The sequence below is a fragment of the Thermobia domestica genome, chromosome 11 (genome assembly GCF_964235325.1).
Source record: "Thermobia domestica chromosome 11, izTheDome1.hap1.1, whole genome shotgun sequence".
Lineage (NCBI taxonomy): Eukaryota > Metazoa > Arthropoda > Insecta > Zygentoma > Lepismatidae > Thermobia > Thermobia domestica.
The window spans coordinates 236,940,510-236,962,960 of record NC_137464.1 but is presented as its reverse complement, the minus strand read 5'-3'; the positions used below and the strand labels follow the sequence as shown (position 1 = coordinate 236,962,960).

At 36.0% G+C, this 22,451-nt stretch overlaps 1 protein-coding gene and 1 pseudogene across 3 annotated transcripts in view; one reads left to right on the top strand and one right to left on the bottom strand.

Annotated features, from left to right (window-relative positions):
• LOC145664831 (methionine-R-sulfoxide reductase B1-A-like) overlaps positions 1-15,985 on the bottom strand; it is a 30,689-nt pseudogene extending 14,704 nt beyond the window's left edge. The window contains exons 1-4 of one of the 2 annotated variants that reach the window (XR_014127525.1): positions 15,895-15,985; positions 8,648-8,727; positions 4,479-4,627; positions 2,951-3,068 (exon numbers count right to left, since the gene is read on the bottom strand). The product of XR_014127525.1 is annotated as a methionine-R-sulfoxide reductase B1-A-like, transcript variant X1 (transcript). Of the gene's footprint in view, positions 1-2,950; positions 3,069-4,478; positions 4,628-8,647; positions 8,728-15,753; positions 15,821-15,894 lie in introns of those variants that run through there. The other variant, XR_014127526.1, reaches the window with a different exon arrangement.
• A 1,147-nt stretch (positions 15,986-17,132) lies between these two features.
• Positions 17,133-17,842, top strand: LOC145663779 (EKC/KEOPS complex subunit Tprkb-like). Its single transcript, XM_081729865.1, has one exon. The coding sequence runs from the start codon at positions 17,273-17,275 to the stop codon at positions 17,798-17,800; it is 528 nt and encodes a 175-aa protein (XP_081585991.1). The 5' UTR covers positions 17,133-17,272; the 3' UTR covers positions 17,801-17,842.
• Positions 17,843-22,451: the final 4,609 nt, after the last annotated feature.

Genomic DNA, 22,451 nt, shown 5'->3' with positions numbered 1-22,451 from the left:
AAAGAACGCTAATTCTGAATACTACTGCATCCTTCTGCGACGTTTGCGTGAGGAAATCAGATTTAAAAGGCCAGGAATGCTGCGAAAAAAGATATTGTTTCACCAGGAAAATGCGCGCGTTCACACGTTCCTTGTATTCATGGCAAATTCATTCCTGTGGTTCGAAGTGTTGCCGCACCCGCTCTATTCGCCTGATCAGATTCCGTCGGACATTTTGTTTAGAAACCTCAAAGTCTTCGGACGCAGAGATGAAAAGTGCTGTACTGGAATATTTTGCAGGGCTCGAGAAATAATTTTTTAAAAGTAATATAGAAGCGTTACCGGAGAGGTAGCGTAAAAGTATGTGGGTCGAGGGGAATTACGTGAAAAAATAAAACATAACTTATCTAAATATTTTCTAATGTTGTAGGAGGCGCCACGAATTTTCCAATGCACCCTAGCATTACAGCTTTGCACGGTGGCATACGCAAGTGGGGTTTCGGGGTTTAAATGACTCTTGAGCAAAATATAATGGAAAAATCACCCTTGTTCTTAAAGGAAATGGAACTGATTGCTTGAATCCAATATCCCCTTGATGAAATTTTGCGTACGCCACTGGCTTTGGATATACTTCATAAGTATTAATAAAGTACACACTAACATAGCACTAAATATATTAAAAATACTTGTGACTGTTTCCGTAATGTATAATCGTCTTCATCACACAACTTATCTACGACCCAAACCACTACTGAAACTGTTACAAAAGTGCTTATAATATATTTGGTGCTTTGGCCAGTGTGTGGTTTACGAATACATTGAATACCAAATTTATTTAATACTAATTAATAATGTTTATAACACTGAGCAATTATTATTATTTTGTGTGTGTTGAAACTATATGTCAGCCATTCTGAGATCACCATTGACATCGGAATAGGGGCTTTATGTTTAGATCGAAATTAAATATTTCAAATGGAAAGAAAATTTTGTGGAATATCGAAAAACACTAGAAAGTTTCTCTGAATCCATTTGTGTGAACAGATTTTACATATTTGATGTCCTTTGAGGGTTATATACACTAGCAATCTCACGAACATTTCAATTGCACCAATTTAATAACATAGAACTAAGTGGTACAAAGTAACTCTTGCCAAATATTTCAACACTAACACTAATTAGGATACTGTCATCTGTATTTTTTTTATTTATTTTAATTTTATCATACAACTACGCTTTGTTATACGACAGTCACGAAATACTGACTAGTCATGATGAACGGTAGATTATGAGTACAACAAACTCTCATTTCAATGAAATCACAAAATATAGGAGAGATATTTGCTTAAGATACTATAGAAATACACATTAAATAAATAATGAAAAAGGTATCTCACTTATATTGTAAAACTTTGTGTGATTTTGTCTCATATAAGGAAGAGGTAGAGCTGTTAATAAAAAGAGTGTCCGGAATCGATTCCCACTACCAGTTTTATTATAAAAATCCACTATAAGAGTATTTGTACAAAAATACTATACAATTTGGTCTCTATTTAAAAAGGTAAGTAAAAGGTAGTCTTTGACCGAGTGGTCGCAGACAGGATCTCCAACAGAGCCCCGTAGCAGGCTAAGAGGAGTGGAGTTAAGGAATCAATGCTCCGTAGCAAGCAGAGGCAGGTTAAGTTGCCAACAGAGCCCCGTAGCAGGCTAAGCGGCTGAGGTTGGGATTCCCAGACAGAGCCCCGTAGCAGGCTAAGCCAGGAGATAGGATAGGCGTAGTCCCGTAGCAGACTAGAGGCCTGGGGTTAGGTTACTCCAAGAGTCCCGTAGCAGACTAAAGGAGGGTCACCAGAGAACTGGTACTGAGCTGGATTCTTCTGTCCAATTTATAGCGTCCCTTGGGTGGCGGTGGCGCTCCTGCTTCGATTTCGTCTTCTGCTCCGTGGGAGGGGCTAAATGTCGTCTGCAGGTGATTGCAGGTCCCCCTGGTGGAAGTTCCTCTTGATGAAGCACGTGGTGGTATTTATAAACACTTGATGCGTGGATTTGTTTATAAACAGCTTCACATGGGATATTACAATATATTCACTTAAGTCTCATTTTAACAGATTGTTACGAACAAGGCCAATTTTATTAAAATATTACATTCTAGCGAATAAAGTTTTTATGAAAAGTAACAAAAGTAATTAAATAATACAGTTTTCAAAAGAATGAACTATCATTTAAAAAAAAAAGTTATAAATCTATGCATCTGTGATGTTATTGTGAGTACAATTTTTTATTAAAAGTGACTAAGTGCAGAAAGTGTTTAGATTGTTGGTGTACATTTAAATATTTCTCTACATTCTTCTAGTGAATGAAGCCAAATGCGGACGAATTTTCAATACGTGACTTAAGTGCAGATTCTGTGTATACTTTGTTTATAATGTGGCTATGAATTACTGAAGAAGACGCCAGCAAGTGTTGAAATGATATAATAATAAGTCTTAAATGGATACAAAGGTAAGAGATTGTTTTCATTATAGGCGAGATATTAACTTTATGTGAGAAGCTCTACATTTTGTCCATAACAGTCCGTAAATCTGTTTAGGGAGAAAAAAAAAAAAACCCTGACCAAAATATAAACGGGTTTATGTCTTTGAGAGCAAAGTGTCAAGTATAATTGAGGCTTTCCGGTAGTAAGAGCTAACTCAACAAAGGCTGAGTTTGGGGAACTAATTTTAAACTTTCCTCATAGGCAGAATTCACACTTTCCTCTATTAATTAATTAAATAATTAATTTATAATTATTATTATTATTATTATTGGAAGGAGGAGGAACTGGAACTCCAAACAATTTACCTATGTGCAAGTGCAGTTGCTGGTTTGCGTAAATAAATTGTAAAAAGATCCCGTGTTGAATTCGCTTTTACTAACCGGAATGCCTAATTCGTAATTAAAACGAAAGTGAAAAACAAGAGAGAAAATTTACCTTCATTTGCTGGTACAAACTTTAAGGAGTGACTGAATATTCAAAATCTTGAACCACCATCATCTCGGTCTTTTTTAAATTCATGACCTAGGCCGTTTCCACATTTTCCGCAAGACACCTGAAAAAAATTCAAATAAATACAAGGTCATGAAATCTTGAATGATCTGTGGTTACATTATAGATGAAATAATTAGGTAATAAAGCAACCTACGAAAATTTAATGTATTAGCATTTTTTTCCCCAATAGTTGATAGGTGTAATATCAGGACACGGAATTTGAAGTCTGTAACCAACAACCAGTTCAGAGAGGTTGATGCTATTTTTCTACGACAAATAAATAGCCATATTAATGAAATATGTAAATGTCCATCTTTATAATATTCGCAATATCTGACCAATTCCTCTTTTCAACATAACATGGACAGATGTGCCCATATTATCCCATGTATTACAGACGATTTCACTTTGGATATTATGATAAAAAGGCCTTGTGTCCATCTTAAACACAAACTAAACACACTTTCTTACAAGGTTGTCTATAATCTTTATTATAAATTAACTAGAAATGTAACAGCTTCGGAAGTATACCACTTCCTTCTTCAGACTACTTCTTCAACTGAAATCATAATTTATGATTTCAGTTGAAGAAGTAGTCTGAAGAAGGAAGTGGTATACTTCCGAAGCTGTTACATTTCTAGTTAATTTATAATAAAGATTATAGACAACCTTGTAAGAAAGTGTGTTTAGTTTGTGATTTCACTTTATCATCGCCCTAAATAATAATGAATAACGGATGCTAAATAACGAATAAATAACTCGGTTTTCGTATCTCCCATTTTTCTTCGTAAGAAAGAATTTCGCAACAATCAAATTGTAAGTATTTTAATAAAAAATCAGATTCTATTTAAAATTTATCAAAATTTTACATTTTAAATTACGAGATGTCAATCTCAGCTTCCACAATATTTACAATTTCTGCGAAAACTAGAGAAAGCATTTTGTATTTCCAAGTTATCTGTAGGAAACTTAATTTCATATTCGCCTTATATTACAGAAATATATCCTTTATAAAATACAAACTAATACGTAGATAATAATTAGTTAATGGATTACAAGTGCACGTATTAAGATCTTTGATAATTTTTGCGTCAAAGTACATTTATTTTCTTTGGTAGTTTTTGTCAAAGTATATTCACTTTCTGTAATAGCTTTTGTGTCAAAATACATTTATTTTCTGTAATAGCTTTTGTGTCAAAATACATTTATTTTCTGTGATAGTTTTTGTGTCAAAATACGTTTATTTTCTGTGATAGTTTTTATGTCACAGCACATTTATTTCCTATGATAGTTTTGTGTCATAGTACATTTATTTTCTGTGATAGTTTTTATTTCAAAGTATATTTATCTTATGTAAGTTGGCAATTTTTCCATGGAACAGATGGTGGCCAACATAACAGGTTTCACTATACATAAAGAAAAAAAAAAAAAAAAAAAAAAGGAGAAAGACACAACAAAAATGAAGTCTTACCTTGTAAGCATTCGGTCGTCCTATTTCAGGAACTTTGGACACCGAATTTTTATGAATTGGACTCGTAAATGCTGGCCATGGAGTATGGTGTTCATATTTTGAACGGCTAGAAAACAGCTCATATCCACACTGAGAACACACATACATACCTACGAAAGTAAAATTGCTTACAAATTACCACTACTAAAATACGTTGTGTTTACAAGCAAGTGTAATGTTCTGCATCTAACAAAATAAAGGATGTTCATAAACAGAACAGCAGAATCTCTACGTGAATAAAATAGATATTTACTGCACCATTAAGAGTCTTCATCCCGGCGAAATTAAAATACCGTTAATTTTACAGTAATTATGTGATATCTTCAAATAGATAAAAGATAATCGAAATGTGGAACAAGAGCGCCCTAGACAATATTATTTTATATGAGATACCGTTATCACGACTCATCTGCTTTCGATTTCAAGTCATTTTGAAAATCGGCATTTATTTTCGCGTTTCTAAACAGCTGAAAACGGAAAGCCACTAGGTGACTTGTGATAACGGTACCTCACGCAAAATAATATTGTCTAGGGCGCTTTTGTTCCATATTTCAATTATCTTTTATCTATTTGAAGATATCACATAATTACTGTAAAATTAGCGGTATTTTAATTTCGCCGGGATGAAGACTCTTAAGACAGCAACTGTCCAAGCATAAGGTACTTCAATTATGATCTTTTAATATGTGCATCCTTTATAACAAGGCACACGTTAAACAATTCCTACCCCATTTGAAACGCCTAATTTTATGGCCTGCACCTGTTATCCGATCATAAAGATTATGGAAGGTTGTGGTCGGAGCATTTCAAACTTGGACAGTCATTCTTCCTAATGGACAGTTTGACCAACGCAGGCTGCTGAATAGATGTTAAAGTACATAAATGACGCCTCCTGTTGAATAAAGAAAGTGACTTACCCAAAAATGGTGTCTTGTTTTATTTAGATCCCAATATAATTTCGATGGAAACTTCTACCTACATCGCTTAATAAAACTTCTTGCTAACTGCTTCTCACATCCCAAGGTTATGAGCAAAGAAAATACTCAGTGTGTAACTAAGAAACGAAACTGATTTTTCTGTGAAGTGAGTTTTGGCACGAAAATTTTTCACAGTGGTGAATCTTGCGTGCACAAATTTCCAGGTCGGACGGTAACCAGTGTAGCGCTAACGCGGCTAAGTAGACTGATGTTGTGATTCCTCGTCACTGTTTCAACAATAAAATAATGAATGAATATTAAGTTCAGTATCTTAGGGAAAACTCGAGCGGAAAAATTTCAAATATTGTAAAAGGTATGTGGGGCACTGTTTATATCATTGTCGTGTGTTTGAATGGCGTAAGAGGTTCAAAGCTGCTGGGAAGTATTCCATGGAAGATGATGAGGTGATCAGGTCCAAGCAGATCTGTTGAAATAACTGAACTGTGTACTAAGTTCGAGATATCATTTTGAACGACCGAAATGCAGGTCTGAGAGTTATATCAAATCTCCTGAAAGTTAATGCAACTGTTCATCAAATGCTAACAGAAGATTTAAAGAAGTACAAGTTGTGTGCATATTTTGTTCCTCATTCCTAAAAAGGACAAGTAGAAACTTGAAAGAGTGCATCATTATCAGGAAGTGAGTTTCATCCCCCAAAAAATGGTTTATGCTAGACTTCTATCCCAGTGATAACTTTTATTTGCTGAAATTGCAACCACAACTAAAGGGTTACTTGTCAAACGATGTTTCAATCATCCTTGCCACTTGATGTTGAACACTACTACAGTCTAGGACTTTCGGAAGTCTTTCCAGCATTTAGTGGATTGTGCAAAGCTGTGTATGGACAAAGAGGTTCATACTTTGAATAAAGTAAGGTAAGTTGATTCCAGTTTTTTTTATCATCATTATTTATTTATTTATTTATTTACAAATCCCCACTCTAGTTTCCTAACACCAACACTATGTATTTCAATTTGAACCAGCAACTGAAACAATGATGATAACACAAATTTGGGATGTAAGCTGATTGAGTGTACGAGGTTTTTACCAACCAAGGAAGATGACAGTTTCCATCGAGATTTTTATTTTCCTATTTTTGTTCTATTACAGAGAAACGCATACTTCTTTTATGAATACCGTCATTGATTTCGGTTTAACGCAAAGAAACAAGCCATTATTATTTAAAGAACTAAAAAGACTTACCGCATGTTAACTTATTAAATATTACCTGACAATCCATGTGTTACATGTAATGAAACACCCATGATGTAGTTATTTTTGGAACTCTACTTTCACTTGATACCTTATACAAAACCACTCCACTCGTATTTTTTCTCCCATTAAACAATATAGCATTTATTATCGGCCATTGGATCAACACTCCATTCATTAACTTCTGCTAAAACCATTTAGGTTCTAGTTGGAAATACGAGGGACGTTCAATTTATAACCATTTTTTTTTTTCAGGCATTGCTGTGCGCAGCTTGGCGTCCGTGTTCCATCCTGTGATAGGATAGTACTCACACTTTTCTGCGACACCGAGCAGTTGAGCAGATAGTGTGTCAGAGAGCGTCGATGGACGATAGCAACAAGCCTGATAGTGTGGAGCTGGCTCCAGTGCGGTAGCGCTGCATCATTTAAGTTCCTGTTGATGGAAAACGTGACACCTGCTGAAATCTTCAGAAGATTAAGTGTGCAATATGACAAAGAAACTCTCTCTCTCTCTCAGTGGCAAGTGTACGAGTGGTGTTCAAAATTAAAGGCAGGAAGAGAATCCGTTCTTAACGTGGCCTCCGACTCCACGCCGAGCTACTGCACTCAAGGAAACCAACATTCGTCGGGTGAAGCAGCTCGTTCTGAGTAATCGAAGCATCAGTGTGAGAGATATGAGTGCGAAAACAAACATCAGCGTGGGAAGTGTGGAAACGATCATCCACGAACACTTGCATTTTCGGAAAATGTGTCCCAAAAATGCTAACGTTCAGCCAAAAGCAATGTAAGGAAAACGTCTCGTCTCAGCATCTGAAACGGTTTTAGAGAGAAGCGAGAACTTAATTGCAAAGATAATCATCTGCAATGAGATCTAGGTGCATCATTACACTCCGGAGTCAAACCGCTCCAGCATGGAGTAGAGGCATCCTGACTCGCCACCACCGAAAGAATTCAATGCACAAGCATCCGCTGGCAAAGTGATGCTGACGGTAATCTGGAACAAAGATGGAGTGATATGCATTGATTTCCTAACATGCGGGGCCACATTCAATACAGCGTACTACAGCAACCTTCTCCGTACCCAAGTCAAAGAGGCTTTCAGAAGAAAACAACAACAGACGGTGAAGTATGGTGTCATTATTCTGCATCACTGTGCGCGTCCTCATGCGATCACAGCTATCACTAAACTTGATTGGGAGATCCTAGACCATTCCCCCGTATAGCCTCTATCCGTCGCCTTGCAAATTCCATCTTTTTGGTCCCTTCAAGGAACATTTGGGAGGACAAAAATTCCATACCGACGATTAAGTCAAAACGTGCGTGCTGAAATAGCCGGAAGATCATTCCAAAGAATTCTATGCCTCAGGGATACGGTGACTCCCACACCCATGGGACAAGTGTGTATATATGTAAGTATCTTGAAAAAAGAACAGTAATTGATTTGCATGTTGTCTTCTCCATGTAACAGAAAAAAAAAAAAAAAAAAAGAAATAAATTCCGGTTATAGCTTAAACATCCCTCGTATAGAAATGAGAAAATTTGCACACACATACATATACGTGGGTTAGCAATGAGACATTCAGCTCTCGTCATGTAATCAGTGTCACTACTGGGATTGTTGTTGCCAAATCTATTAAGATCTCATGCATCATATTTAGGCTCTTCTACATAGAAATAATACAAAAGTATATACAGTTAAAACACATTGTGCACAGTGTCCCGGGTTTGATTCCCGGTAAGAGAGCATTGAACGCATTATGGTAATTCGGATTCCACCTTAAATTGTAGGTCCACGTCTCATATAGCCTGTGTGCTGAAAAGGGACGTTAAGCTCCGAACGAGCAAATGTATCAAAAACGATTCAGCTTGACTGCAATTTGGATATAAAGAATTATTACTTTCACCACAGGACTAAAAGCTTTGTGAATCCATTCAACTTACCACTTTCAAAAAAATCTCTGTATTTTTCCTGTCCCTGCCATGAGCAGAAAGCCATATTTCATTGCTTAAATAAGCAAACCCTGAAACATAAAATGGCAAAATATCAAGCAATCTGAGAATAATCCATATCCGATATGTAAATTAATAATACATAATATATAGGATGTCCAATAAAAATGATGCTGTGTTTGCTCTTTCTCTGTATCAACAGTAAATAACATTAACTGCATTTTACAGAAAATTGATTTCAATGATAAGACAGGCTCAAATTCTATTCTATATTATTCTTAATTCTATACTCCCCCCCAAAAAAATAATAAATAAATAAATAAAATAAATATTCATATCAAAACTGATTGATTACACACAATTCTCAAGTGGAAAAAAGTTATTATTTATATGTATCTATCTATATATATAGGGGTAGTTGGAGTAAGTGGGGACACGTTTTGCAACGTTCAACTTTCAACTACTGTACCAGTAATAGTTTTCGGATTATCAAACTGAACGTACGGTAATATTAACTTTGGTTTGTACACTTGATAAGCATAGGGTCCATTTTGAAGCAATGTGAACACTGTTCCACAATAAAATGTCTATTAAAAATCAGTTACTGTCCCCACTTCCCTGCTTTTTGGGATAAGTGGGGACAACCCTGTTCCCTCCCATATAACACGGGCAACACGGGCAACAAAGAAGGAAAAGTGGGGACAAAGTACCTGCTGTCTACTGCTCATAGATCCAAGTTCCATATTTCTACTTCAGTTCTGCCAGAGATACATTATTTTGAAAATGGTACTCTGGCAAATGTTTTTTTAAAAAAGTCAATATTTCAAAAATACGTTTTATTTTGTTCACAAAACTCTCACATTAAAAATATTTGCTGGACATCATTTACTTATCACAGAAACATTGAAATAATGAAAAATATATGATTACAGTTTGCCCTGATGCTTGATATTAGGTACGGGGAAAGTGGAGACGAACAAAATAAGTTTTAGTGTAGTAAAAAAAGCTCCTGATGAGGTACGTCTCTGGACTATTATAACCATACACTGAATACTAACAAATTTACTGGTGCCTAACAATTCTAAGAATTGACAAATAAGAATAAATGTCGGCTACACCCTGTAGCCTATCTAGACTTATAGGTCGTTAGCTTAAAAAGTGATAGACTATTACTGAGCATTGTAAGGCACAAATCTACTTATAGTTTATACAATACAAATAGGCTACAACAATACAATTGGTACAATACAATAATCTACACAAAACATTAACTGCATGAACTAGATTTGTACTTTACAGTTTTGACTTCAAGAAACGATAGTGTTTATCAATATCAACTGCAATAGAAGGCTTAATTACGAAAGGCATCACACTGCCAAACTTAACAGGGCCATAGAAAATAGCCATTTTGCGTATAGTATCTACATATTCTCGAAGTGAAAAATGAAACTGCACGCCAATTCGTTTGCGGAACTTCATTTCATACACATTTTTGCCCACTGACTTTATAATTCTGCTAATATGCCAATTTTTCACATAATAACTTACTACCCTGTTAACATAGCATCAGATCAGTTTGAATTAAAACAAAATGGATATATGGTCTCAGTATCGTAGGAATAGGTTATATTTCCATCCTTATCTTTATAGAAAAACTGAAAGCTTTAGAAATCCCTATAACTTCAGGTTTCATTCCTGATCCTCTTAGATCAAAAACTGTAATGCATAGATGTTCCATCTCTGGCCGTATCTTTCTAGCAATCCGAAAGGTACGCATCTATCATTTTCGATTTTAATAATTAAAACCGAAAATCTACAGCTGTTTCACAACACGCAACACAATCCACTTGTTCACTAAAAGCAAAACAAAATGAATTGAACAATAATTTGTCAATCAATAGTATTAATAGAACTTGAAAATATTTAATTTTACGCATATAATGGATTTCTAAAAAATCGATTAATTATTTCCATTATCACTATTATTTATAATTACACTATTGTTTATTTGATCCAAGACGGCCTAACCTTTAAAAAGAAAGGAACTTTTAAACTTCTCGTTGTACTCGTCGTCTTTTTAAGTAGATCATACACTTATTCATATCTTGGATTTCTTTGTTATTTCCCTTTGGATAAAATTCTGTCAGTCCATCAAGCGTTGTTGCTTAATATAAGCTCTTAGGCATTTACTATTATCACAAGCCTTAACAAATGCAGCTGTAATAGAAAAGGTAAGAAGAATACGATAGACTATTGCTATATGATATTAGGATGAGTCTATAAGTAAGATCAGTAATAAGCGCTGTAGCATTCGGTGTGACAATGATTGTACCGAGTGCTCCAGTCTTAAAGTAACCGGTAAGTTATCGGTGAATTCACTTGCGGAAACTCTCTTTATATGCACTGTTCTATACAACCAGATTTAAGAGTTGAATAATCTACAAATTCTTATCTAGTGGACAAGAATTTTATAACAAACAAACTCAGTGTTAAAGTTTACATTGGATATGGGTCAAGTTATCTTTAACGTAGTCTATGTTAACTTTAGGAGCACGTTTTCAATATTAATGGTAGAATCTAACACTTGTAAAAGTGACTTAGAAAATGATGGTTTATCATCTTTAATACTTTTATTTCCCAGAATGAATTAGAAAGGGTAAATTGTTACTTTTCTTAAACAGTGTATCTTTCCCTATGGAATCAGACCCATATATGGCGCGAGGTCCTCCTAGTCCACCCATGGGACGGCTGTGCCTAGTCAAATTACAATCTTTCAAGACCTATAAAACACTACCCACTGATGCAACTAATTCAATATTTAGCACCAACTTTTCAAAACAGATCCGTCAAGGATTGCAAACGATTACACTTGATGGCGACCTAGAAATCAAGTAAGTTCTGTTTTAGTATATTAATCATTCTGCAGAGTCTATAGTCAGTGTATCAAGAATATCGGCGTCCTTTGCAAATTGCGATAAGATTTTATCACTGCGCGAGAGTTAGAACATAATCTACCTAGCGTATTGTATGGGTTGGTTTGGTTTAAATTTTAAGAAAATTTTTGTGTCAAAAATATTAATTATAAGTTCTTAATTACTTCACTAAATAATTCACAGTATTCATTGAACCTTGTCAAGAAGCACCAGGGAATAGCAACAAAAGATTAACGAACTACTGATTTAAATTGAACTAAGACAATAGCAATGATTATGGGACTTAAGCTTAAAAAGAACAAGAAAAAGTTGAAAAAAATCATTGGAAGTTCAACTGTTTGGCATACAGTCTGTGTACCTAAAAATGAAGAAGAATCGGTGTGCGAATTGAATATTTTTCCCAGAAAGGATTAATTCACCCATATACGCCCAGCTATCACATACTATATATATATGTCATCACAAATTACCCCTTTGTATGGTGTACACTAGGGTGAGCTGAATTTCAACTTTTTTCGAAAATCGGTTCGGCGAAGCGGTTAAAGGGCGTCTTCTAGTAGGCAAAGTGTGCCAGATTTTTTTTTCTCAGAATCTTTAGTCAACGCCTTCATGTGCCGCATCGAGGTTTTATGGAAAATATATGCAACACGCCCTATACGGTACCATACTTCACGTTTTTAGTTTTTTTTTTTTTAATTCAGCCTTAGGGGCACCTTGAACTACACGTAATTCACTATAGTGCAGTTCTTCGCTTAAGTTGGCCAAATTTCAAGGCATAAGGCAAGAATATTGCGTTTTTTTTTATATGTATGTATTAAAAAATTGATTTTTTTTAAGCATAAGAGTAGAGTTTATTTTTTTTCTGTAATACAATTCCTTATCAACATTTTCGATCATTTATTCTTTGGCCAAAGTAACCCAGAACTCACCACGAGGAGGTGACTGCACTTCCGAGTTCCACCCACTTTTAGTTCCGTCCTCCCACCCTGTTTAATTTTCTGCCATGGCCTTGCTTGCGTCCTCACTTACTTGTTTTACTTTTCTAGATGGCATAGTCTTTATTCGATCCGAATGTTGGCATTTTCTTGCTAATCAAGGCATAGCGTATGAATCCGTCGCGACTTGCCAGGTCATACACGGATTCAGAAGCTTGCGTCATCAAACACCATTTGCTCTACTGCTTGGGTATGGCATGGAAACGCAGTTATTTCTTCTCCCGGCACTAATCGCCAGTGCAGTAATTCAAGATGTAGGAGACATTTCAACGGAGTGCAAAGACCTTGTTATTAATAGGATTCAGAAGCTTGCGTCATCAAACACCATTCGCTCTACTGCTTGGGTATGGCATGGAAACGCAGTTATTTCTTCTCCGGGCAGTTGCACTAATCGCCAGTGCAGCAATTCAAGATGTAGGAGACATTTCAACGGAGTGCAAAGACCTTGTTATTAATAAAAATAAGATCAGGAGGGAAAAGAGAAAATTCAGCGCAGCTGTTCAAGAAAGTAACGACATAGCCGGAAAATCTGTTAGAGGAATCTTCTTCGATAGAAGAAAAACCAGACCCTTAACGCAAGCGAAAAAAAAAAAAAAGGAAAGGAAAACATTGGTATTGACGGCAAATCGAAGAACACTTAACAATAGTGGAAGAACTAGGTTCAACATATTTGGATCAGATCGTGCCGAAATCTGGTAGTGAAGGGGACATCGCTGCGTCTATGTGCAAATTTCTGGATGAAAACGGAACTCATCTGTCAAAGTTGGCAGCAGCTGGTTGTGACGGTACACCAATCAACACGGGAAGATTTCAAGGAGCTCTACATTTTTTAAAAAAAACTAAATCAAGAACTTCAAAGGACCTTTTGCCTTCTTTACGCAAGTGAATTACCCAGTTTCTTGAATTTTCAGATATATATCCTCTTTCTGCCATTTTCCATGTCCTTCTTTTCTTTTCGAATGTTTGTTCTCCCAGTTATTTAAAACTCCCTCGATTATCTTCAAAATTATTCCATAATATGCTTTATAGCCTAGTTGTTTTTCTCCAGGTTATTGCTTCGCTCATATACGGAGACTCACATTAGTATTCGGCTACCCCATATTATTGTCATGTGTGTCGAAGGACTCATTAATGTGAACACATAGGAACTAGTAAGCGATGATACGAAGCAACTATCGTGTCTCGTGTACAATTTCATAATGCATGAAGGTTATAAACGCAAACTACGCGTAAGTAACTGCTGAGTTTCTATAAACTACCTTCATATAATGCCACTTTAATATACGGCCATAAAAGCGACTCGATGGTCTTATTTCTGGGTCTCCGGTGTAGGGGACAATAGGATTGACGGAAACATTGTACAACTCATTTCTCCTCTTCGTGGTAAAAAATGCAATTGGGCATCGGCTTGCAGCAATACTTTCAATGGGGTGAAAAAGCTGTAACACAATATTTGAGCAGCGCCAGCTGAAAAAGGAACCAGAATGGTGGAAAGATGTTATTTTTCCCGACTAGAGCAAATTCAACGTTTTTAAAGTCAGACTGCAGGGTTCTAGTGTTGCGCAATGCAAATGAAGAACTCAGTAAAGTGAATCTATAAGAAACAGTGAAACATGGTGGAGGTAACATTCTGAAAGAGACTTTACACAAGAGTGACGACAAACTTGGAACCGAGAATGGCTTCTATACAACTGCCCAAACTTGAACCCCACTACAAAGCCCGGACCTTAATTCTATTAAAAATTTATGGGATGAACTTGACTTTCGAGTCCGGAAAGTGTGCCGGTAACATCAAAGGAGGAACTGAAGAGAAGATTGACAGAAGAATTGACCCGTGTTGTCCATGAATATGCCGCAAAAATAACTGGAAATATGTAAAATCGCTTGAAGGAGGTAATACGCAATACAGGGTATTCAATTACATATTAAGATCTTTTCTTGTATCTAGGAAGGCAACAAAGAAGTTTGAATATTATGCGGTAACAATATTAACGTGATGATAACTTTTGTGTTCGAGAAATGTTCTGATTTTTGTACGTTTGTGTTCACTTTACATTACTCTAATTCATAAATAAGATCGAACTCCAATATAATATGGTGGCAGAATGTTAAAACGAGTCTCTGTAACCCCGAAGTGGATTAATGCTAATTGAGGGAAGCCAAAAATACATAAACAGGAAGTTTTCAACAGAAATGAGTTGTTGGTACTTTATACCTGTGTTTAGAAGAAAGATACAACACATAGAAGGGTATTTGGCTGAATTCATTTTCAGATCAACAGTGAAACAAGAGAATATAGTGCACGCTTTTTTGAAAGCCATTGCTGACCTATACAAATCATGGAGGTAAATAGAACGGAACGTAACGTAACCTACCCTACCCAAAACTAGGCTATAGTTATCAAAATTAAAAAGTGTTAATTTTTAGGAAAAAAAAAACCTTAATTAGAATTTACCCCCGAAAGTGTACTTATCCGATAAATGACATGAAAAACACTATCAGAACACTAAACTGGGCTTAAGTTTAGAGTTGCCCCTCCAGATTACAACCTACAAAAATGCAGTTAAAACATTAAAAATTGTTAGGCTAGGTTAAGGTAGGTTAGTTTAAGTTAGGTTTGGTTAGTCTAGGTTACCTGGTAAGACTTTCGTTAGACTAGAACAGTGACTGGAACAGGTTCTCATATAAGCTTGAATTATCACTTAAATTCAATAATCCATAGTTCTCATAAAAATCTAACAGATTTTCTTCATTATTCTTATATAATTCTGTAAAACTCAATGCGGAAATATCATATTCAACGCACCAATTCCCCATCCTATACGACTACCTTGCTGTTGACTCATCGAAACCTTCCGCGTCTTGCAAATAGTACCCACTTCTACAAATCTTTTCTCGTATTAAACATAACTTTACTGCCAAACTTTCACACCTAAACATTACATACGAACTCCAAATCATCATTTCTTACCCCATTTTTTTCTGTAAATTTTCCTAATTTTAATAAAAAAAAAAAAAAAACGGAGGGGCAACTCTAAACTTAACCCCTAAACTGAATATTGTTTTATCTAACCTAATATCTGTCAATGTAACAACTTTATTTTTAATCAAAAACATAAAATATATGCATGTGACTAAAATAACTAATCCAGTTGGCCCTCTTACACACCTAGAGAAATGACCAATTCACAACAATTCCTATTATGACTTCCTTTCATAAAATAATATTTCTCTAGTTGTTTCATTTACAAAAGTATGTATATATTTAAAAACAGTCTAATTATTTAAAATGCTTGAAAAATAATAATACCTTGAAGCTATTCCTACCAAAAAGATATTTGCACTATCGCCTAATTACGTAATTTTCACGTTCTTATCAGAAGTGACGCATGAATCAAGATTCATCAGCTGATTGTTAGTTTTTATGAACCTTCTCTTGTGATTTTCCTGACTTTGCAAATACAAGTTTCCCATACATTGCAGAGCATAGCATATCGCAATAGTTTAAAAATCAAAGATATTCTCAAACCTCTCCAGTACTTTTAGATAATATGCATAATAGTTAATATTGATACTTCCATTGCATTACAATTTTTTGCCAGAGCTTGTAGAGAATAAGGACTTATATCTTGATTATGTCTATTACTGAAATTTACGAGATTCATTCCGTAGCGAACTGCCAAGACAACGCAAAATCTGCTCTTTACTTCACTGGGGTATCTGGCATGTACAATTGGGAAGGGGAATCAAAGAAAGTGATTTAAATGGTACTACCCAGGCCAAAGTCTTTATAACCTTCGATTCCATTTGTTACCTTTCTGCTTACCTTCACGGACCCCTAAGGTATATCAAGAACTCTATTATAATTGTTTCACAGCCTGAACATTAAATTCCAAATAAATAAATTTATTAGACTCTTATTTATATATTAGTCTGTCGTTAGTAAATAAATTAGACTAAAACATTGAATATTTTGTACAGAATATTGATAGAGAGGTGTCCCCTTCTTCCCCCTGCCAGAGACGCTCATGCTTTACTTTATGATAATAGGCATAACAAATAAGATTTTGTACGTTTACGTTGCTTTACGACCCACATTTTTGGCAAAGGATGGTACGAAACAAGGGCCAAAGAATATGTGACGTCAAGCAATAAAAGTTTAGACATGATTAAAGTTGAGCTGCCCCTCTAAATCAATGGTCTCATTCTGTTGGGTTTAGCGTCATCACATTGGCAAATTTGCATTTAATTTCTGGTAGTCAGCCTTGCATGTAAAATTACTTATAACATTTACTTTGCGTTGCAATTTCTTAAATATTGCAAAGATGGTTACGAAATGAAGTCTCGAAACATGCTGCATAATCTACCATAAATATTTAATTTGTACGGTCTTAGGAACTTGTTGCGAAATGCAATGCAACACGAGTAGTCCATATGCCCTTATCGCAAAGTAAAAATCAATTTTGCATTGCATCATGTTGGCGCAAACTGTTACGGAATAGGTACCCTGCACGACGACGGACTGCTTTGCGAGATGCTATGGATTTATGGGTAGAATCATCACCGGTAGAATATGAATCAGATTAGCGGTTGATTTTACGATTGATTTTGATTGTTTACTTCATCGAATAGACGCATGGAGTGAGGGATGTGTTTTAAATTTTCTCAGTATCAATAACAAACTGAAAATGTTAGAGTATAAAGCTTCTATCACTGCTGATTGTACACTTACAATATGTTTGTTCAGGAACATGCAAAATACTTCTGAAGTGAAGAAAAAACTGATTGAAGGATTGTTGGAATGTGCTATTATCAAACCTTCGTTAATTGTAGATCCTTTCCAAGTGCTAGTTGCAGCCAATAAGGCAATCAATAATCACACGGTTTCAAAACTTAAAACAAAGTCTGTATTTACTGAAATATTGTATAACCTATCACCGTCTACCAATATATCGCAGTCTCTACAGAAATTTGGTATTGAAGACTCAGAGACAGAAATCCTTGTAGCAACAATAGGAAGACCAGAAGAGGATACGTTTGCCGCTATTAAACCTCATATAAATGGTGAACAGTGCTCAGTGTTGCTTTTAGGTGATTATATGGACAAAAAACTTGTACAAAAAACATACAAAATTCAGGACTCAGAACTACGGATCTCATCTTTACTTGACTCTATTGTAAGCAGAATTGCAACTAAAGATTTTGTATCGTATTGAATTTTATATATTTTTGATATAAATATGTATCAATGATAAAAATACCTTGTTTCTAAGTTGATCTCCCAGTCAATTCCATGAAAAATTTGCATATAGTTCTCAGAATAAGTCAACTTAAAAGAATAAATCAGTGTGTTTTCCTATTCTATGGGGGCGTACTTATATCATGAAATACGAACGGTAGAAGTGCATTTCGAGCAGAATATTCGGCATTTATTCCAAAGTTGGTCGTCCGTCTAATTTTGGGCCAAAAGTTTAATAATTGGTTCCTTTGTGTACCAAACTTTAATATTTAATGCACATAGTATTGTCGAGCGAGTGTTAGTGAGTGAAGGCGGGTTATAGCCCCGCAGGGCACATTGTTTCTGTCTTTATTACAGCTAAATGGGAAGGGGACCTGTCTTTTAGAATCTTGCCGCTATGTTGGTTATGTAACTGTTACATTGAAAGGGGTATGTTTAGTACAAGGGGTCCAGAAGCACATAAAAAACACAAAATTTACAGGAGAAATGAGTGATGCAAGTACTTAGACATAACATAACGTAACCAAGTCTAACCTAACCTAACATAAACTAACGTAAGCTAACTGAACTAACCTAAACTAAAGTAATATTGTAGAAATAAGGGAAATTCTATCATTTTTTGGAAAATTATGCGGGACTCCTACACTAATATAACATAAACTAAACTAACCTAACGTGACCTAAACTAGCCTAACCTAACTTGAACTAACCAACCCTACCCTAAACTAACCGAATGTGAACAGAAATTACCAAAATTGTAACATTTTTTAGAGAAAAGAGCTGGACTCCATCTGCTAAACATAGGCCCATTGAAAAGTATAACTTTCTCCACGTTTTCTTGCAGTTATATTCAAAAATTCATTTTTAGATTTATTAAGCCATGACTTTTACTTACTTTTAATGGATTTTTTTGATTATCACAGCCTTATTTACAAAGCAGGTGCTCATTATATTCCAATAATTCTACCATAAAGTAACCTTGTGCCAAGTAGTTCCATAGTTAGAACCGTTTTTGTAAGAACATAAACACAAGTCTCGCTCTCCTTATACAGGTCAATGTTCCGTTAAGAGGGTCCAGTGTCTTTGACACCACTTGGTTCTATTGATTTTCGTTTGATTATATACTATAACGTTATACTAGGTTAGGTTAGTTTAGTTTAGCTTAGCTTAGCTTAAGGGGGTCCAGTGTAGTTTTGGACTCCCTTAACGGATGATGGACCCTTATACATTATCAAACACAAACAAGCTAATTATTCATTTGCAGGTAAATTTTCAAAATTTTGCTAGAAACGGACGACAAACTTTGGAACTTAACCCGAATATTCATGGGGACCGATTCACAAACAGCAATACGAGTCATTACATTCTATTACTTTTAACAAAGTGGGTCCAAACTTCCCTAATCCTAAGAGGCTAATGTTTAGCAGAGAGGGCAGGGGGGGGGGAGTCCAGCAATTGTTTCTAAAAAAAAAAAAAAAATGTTACAATTTCGGTAATTTCTGTTCACATTAGATTAGGTTAGGTTTGGTTAGTTTTTGTTATGTTAGTGTAGGGATCCAGCATAATTTTTTAAAAAATGATAGAATTTCGCTTATTTCTACTAATATTAGGTTAGATTAAGTTACGGTAAGTTAGGTCTAAATACTTCCATTTGTCCTGTAAATTACGTGCTTCTGAACACCTCCTGCTAAACATACGCTCCCCCCCCCCTAACACGACCCTCCTCTACTTATCCCTATCTTACCTAATATGAACAATGCCACATCCTCTGACAAAATTACTTGTTCTGCTCAAAGTGCACTCCTACCAGCAAATGCATTTGAACTGTCTTAGGAGTTCTTGCATTAATAGGTGAAGATTGACTTTAGGAGGGCGGAGGATATATCCAGCGTGTGCACCTATAGCACAAAGACTGCAGTGCATTAAACCAAGATTTAACTCAAAAACACAAACCAACTTGGGTAAGTGGCTACTAGAATGCTTGAACTCTATCGAACCAAATCAAGGCAGGAGCGCAGCATGGAGCAGACGCGTCAACGACGGTGGGTATACACCTTATTATACACTTTACACCTTATTATGCACTTTACACCTTATTATACATGTGAGAGATTTCATGAAACCCTAACGTTCTATGATTTCCAATATCCAGTAATTCAATTTCTGCTTCGATTTTCTCTTATGTTTGAACACCACATCACAGTTCCGTTACCTTACACTGTTTTCGGACAATTTCATCATTACTGGTATATTACTTAAGATCGCTAACATACTTCGATCATTAGGGATCACGATTTACATCACTGCTGGATAGACGAAGATATCGGGGGTGCTCACCCCCTTGCCTCATCTAATGTCATTACTGTTGCTGAGTGTACAGTGCAGTTACATTTTGCTATAGAGAAAGGCGTAATTTGGAGGCACTTGAGTAAAGATACGACTGCTTGGTTTATTGTAAAACAAACGTTAGATCGACTGGAACTACTAGCAGTTTGTGGAATTATCTTCGAGCTTTGCATCTCAACAATACCAGCCGAGCCGCAAGTTATTCTTTACCGTCGAAGATGATGACACAGAGTTCAACCGACTGAGGAAATTAAGGAAATATGGTAAGTTAGTATTGTAATAGTTGCTTTTCGTGTCATCAGTGTTCAATAGAAATGATTATGCACGAAGGCTAAGGAATTAATTGATTGTGTTGGTTTAGCGCGTCTTTCATTAGCGGGGCTATATGAGACGTGAGCCCACAACTTAAAGTGGGATCTGAACCACATGAGCTTCGGACGGGAATCTAACCCGGGTCTCCCGCCGCGAGAAAGTCGCGTAAGATATCTACATTGCTACGAGGGAGCTCACCAAGGATAAAGGAGACGGAATAACGAAAGTTGGAGGGAACGAGAAAGCGCACGTGGGCTAGGATCGAACCACGAACCCCTTCCGCCATAGATGAGCACTCTACCACTGAGTGAAATCGAATGATTTCTGGTATTGTTTTACTTTCTAAAGCATTGAGTCTTCAATATTGTGTGCTAATATCTCTTCTGGTGGAAAGCTTTTCAAAGAGCTGTTATTTGGAAACCAAGCTTGTGAGGAGAAAATGTCAAAGAATGTTTTAATATTTTGGCAAGTACAACCACCTCTCGAAGTTTCCCTGTTTGCTTTGAGTCACCCTGTATATGGCCACTTATTTTATTTGTCTGATGCTGCAACCAGTAACATGTTAAATGAATTTAATTTTAGGGAGTTTTCGATATTGGTCAAAGTCCACCGAAACCAATAATTATATATATATATATAAACTAAATACTCGGTTATGGAAACGGATACCCGATTTCCGGTTCCCAAAACCGGGTAACTCAGATCCGAAATTTTCTGGCCATCACTCTTGTGAATAATATATTCGAAATCAAAGAAAACGTAATTTTTAATGGTAATATTAAAACATCTATGGCAGCTATGCGGTTTCAGCAAAGCTGAGAACTTCGGGCTTTTTAAAATCATACATATTTAAGAAATGCATGGAAGCAACAAGTTTGTTTTTCCAGCACTGAAATTGTACTAATGAAATTAATTTCGAAAAGAGAAAAGTGCGACTAGAGTGAGAATTAAACCACACAGCTAACCAATCCTCCCTGGACCAGCTATAAATTTTTATTTTGAGGACTGTTCTATTCTAAGACCATATAGACTGTGTAATAATATATATATATATATATATATATATATATATATATATATACAGGGTGGGGCAAATAAAAGTGGCCCGGACGTGAATGTATGCATGGAACCACACCACGAGTACGCATACCAGATCTTAGTGTCAGTACAATCTGTTCAGATCTTAGTGCGACTTGTTTCTCTGAGTTGAGAGTGCACAGGTGAAGAAGGTACACACAGTAGAGCAGAGGGTGTTCGTTGTGGAAAGTTACGTAAAAACAAATTCGTGGAAAGAGTGTGGTCAGTTATTTGCTCATGAATTTGATGGTGTCAATGTGCCAATGAAGAGTACAATGCAACAATTACTCAGAAAATGGCGTCAGACAGGATCTGTTTTGAACAAGGCACAAAACATTCTCAAACGTGTCCGAACATCTGAAATTGTGATCATTTTCACTCATGTGGTGGTCATTTTCAACATCTGCTATGAGCAGGTTAGCGAACTATTTCCTTTCCTTTACTATTTTTCTTTGTACCCTGGACTCCGTTCTCCGGGCCACTTTTATTTGCCACACCCTACATATATACACTCCTTTATTAGAGTAAGGTTTCATGATAGGATAAAGATAATGAATTATATTTCTACGCTTTTGCTATCTATGGTCATCTTAGCCTGTCGATGACATCCTGCAGCGATTCACTACCCCAGGGAACTGGAGAAGAAGAAATGAATTAGGAAAGAAGAAAACAGCCTGGATCTATTTTGTTAGGCGCCATCCCGGCATTTGCCGGAAAACTTCACTTTGGATGGCTGGTCTGAAAAGGATTTCTACACTGTTTGGACCGAATGTCCCCACCTGGATCGGTCGCACCAAAGGCGATAGCGTGAGCGACGCGAAATTACTTCGAGCTATAGACGTTCGACTAATGGAAGTCAACTGTGTTTACACAAAAGAGTGAATATTGTTACC